The following is a 1,955-nucleotide window of genomic DNA, read 5'->3' on the forward strand; positions in this document are numbered from 1 at the left end:
TCTGGATTCAAATCTCATAATTACTTCTATCAAGCCAACACATTCCTAAGTACCAATTATTTTCCCTTGACTTTGTTCCTAGACCATATTGTCATGACAATGAGAAATATGAACTCACTTAATGGGAAACCACAACTTCAAAAATAAATTCATAAGGGTATGATGTAGCATACATATTTTAAATTCTGAATCCAGAATGTTAATGCATTTAACAAACAAATAATTCAATGCCTTTATTGAAGGCCAACACTATAAAAAGGGTTAGGATGAGAAGATAGTACTAAAACATAAAACTTGTAATAAGGAACAACTAGAGCTACATTCTCACAAAATATGGGAACTTCACTAGGGCCAAAGCACAGGCCTAGAATCTTCTATGCAGTTGCATTTTGCTTAGTTACTATTAGTGTTGCTGCTGATTATAATACACCTAACTATGGATCCGAGCCAAAGCATGCACAATATCAACCACACCATCCTAATTCACATTCACAAGATCAAGAACACCCATCTTACAAAATACCCATATATGCATACATTTCTCCACCACCACCCCATTCACCTCCCCCGCCATCTCCACCACCTCCATATGTCTATCAATCTCCACCTCCTCCATCTCCTTCACCGCCCCCACCATATGTCTACAAGTCTCCACCACCTCCATCACCTTCACCACCACCCCCATATGTTTATCAGTCTCCACCTCCTCCATCCCCTTCACCTCCCCCACCATATGTCTACAAGTCTCCACCACCTCCATCACCTTCACCACCACCCCCATATGTCTATCAATCTCCACCTCCTCCATCTCCTTCACCGCCCCCACCATATGTCTACAAGTCTCCACCACCTCCATCACCTTCACCACCACCCCCATATGTTTATCAGTCTCCACCTCCTCCATCCCCTTCACCTCCCCCACCATATGTCTACAAGTCTCCACCACCTCCATCACCTTCACCACCACCCCCATATGTCTATCAATCTCCACCTCCTCCATCTCCTTCACCGCCCCCACCATATGTCTACAAGTCTCCACCACCTCCATCACCTTCACCACCACCCCCATATGTTTATCAGTCTCCCCCTCCTCCATCCCCTTCACCTCCCCCACCATATGTCTACAACTCTGAACACCCTCTAAAAAATTGGCCCCATATACCATATTTCTATAAGTCTCCTCCCCCACCATCTCCTTCACCACCTCCTCCATATGTGTACAAGTCTCCACCTCCACCATCACCCTCACCACCTCCTCCATATGTGTACAAGTCTCCACCTCCACCATCACCCTCACCACCTCCTCCATATGTGTACAAGTCTCCACCTCCACCATCACCCTCACCACCTCCTCCATATGTGTACAAGTCTCCACCTCCACCATCTCCATCACCTCCTCCACCATATGTTTATAAATCTCCTCCACCTCCTCCTCATCATGACCACCTTCCACAATATCACTTTCCATACTTCTACCAGTCACCCCCACCTCCTACAACGCTCTATTAAGGTTATAATTAATGCAGCTTGAACTGCTTAAGTCAAATTATGTGAGATTATTGCGGTTTATTTCCAGACTTCGTTAATAATTAAGGTCTGCACTAAAGAGCCTTTTATGAATGTATTTGTGTTCTACTATTATTTATTCTTGTTAATTTATTGTACTTTATTCACAATATTCATATGATATTATACATTGTAATTCATTGTTATGTAGTTTCCATTTCCTTATTTATATTGTATTTTGTAAACTTCTCCTTATTAATAATACTATCCTTTTTGCCTAATGTGTTGTCATAAACTTTAGAAACCCACACTTCAAAAATGTGCTTTAAAACAATTGTATGATGAGATGCAAAATAGAAATAAAATGTCAGAAGTGGGATTTGAACCCACGCTCTCTCACGAGAACCAGAACTTGAGTCTGGCGCCTTAGACCACTCGGCCATCCTGAC

At 42.6% G+C, this 1,955-nt stretch overlaps 1 protein-coding gene and 1 non-coding gene across 2 annotated transcripts; one reads left to right on the plus strand and one right to left on the minus strand.

Moving 5' to 3' along the window:
* Nucleotides 300–1,706, plus strand: LOC109351316 (extensin-2-like). The gene has a single exon (XM_019592764.1). It carries the CDS (start codon nucleotides 334–336, stop codon nucleotides 1,507–1,509), a length of 1,176 nt encoding a protein of 391 aa, XP_019448309.1. The 5' UTR covers nucleotides 300–333; the 3' UTR covers nucleotides 1,510–1,706.
* On the minus strand, nucleotides 1,872–1,955 carry TRNAL-CAA. The gene has a single exon. It is a non-coding gene; the product is annotated as a tRNA-Leu (tRNA).

The sequence above is a fragment of the Lupinus angustifolius genome, chromosome LG06 (assembly GCF_001865875.1).
Source record: "Lupinus angustifolius cultivar Tanjil chromosome LG06, LupAngTanjil_v1.0, whole genome shotgun sequence".
NCBI lineage: Eukaryota > Viridiplantae > Streptophyta > Magnoliopsida > Fabales > Fabaceae > Lupinus > Lupinus angustifolius.

Excerpts from the sequence above, each read along its gene's own strand:
- LOC109351316 (XM_019592764.1), top strand. The coding sequence starts at position 334 with ATGGGAACTTCACTAGGGCCAAAGCACAGGCCTAGAATCTTCTATGCA.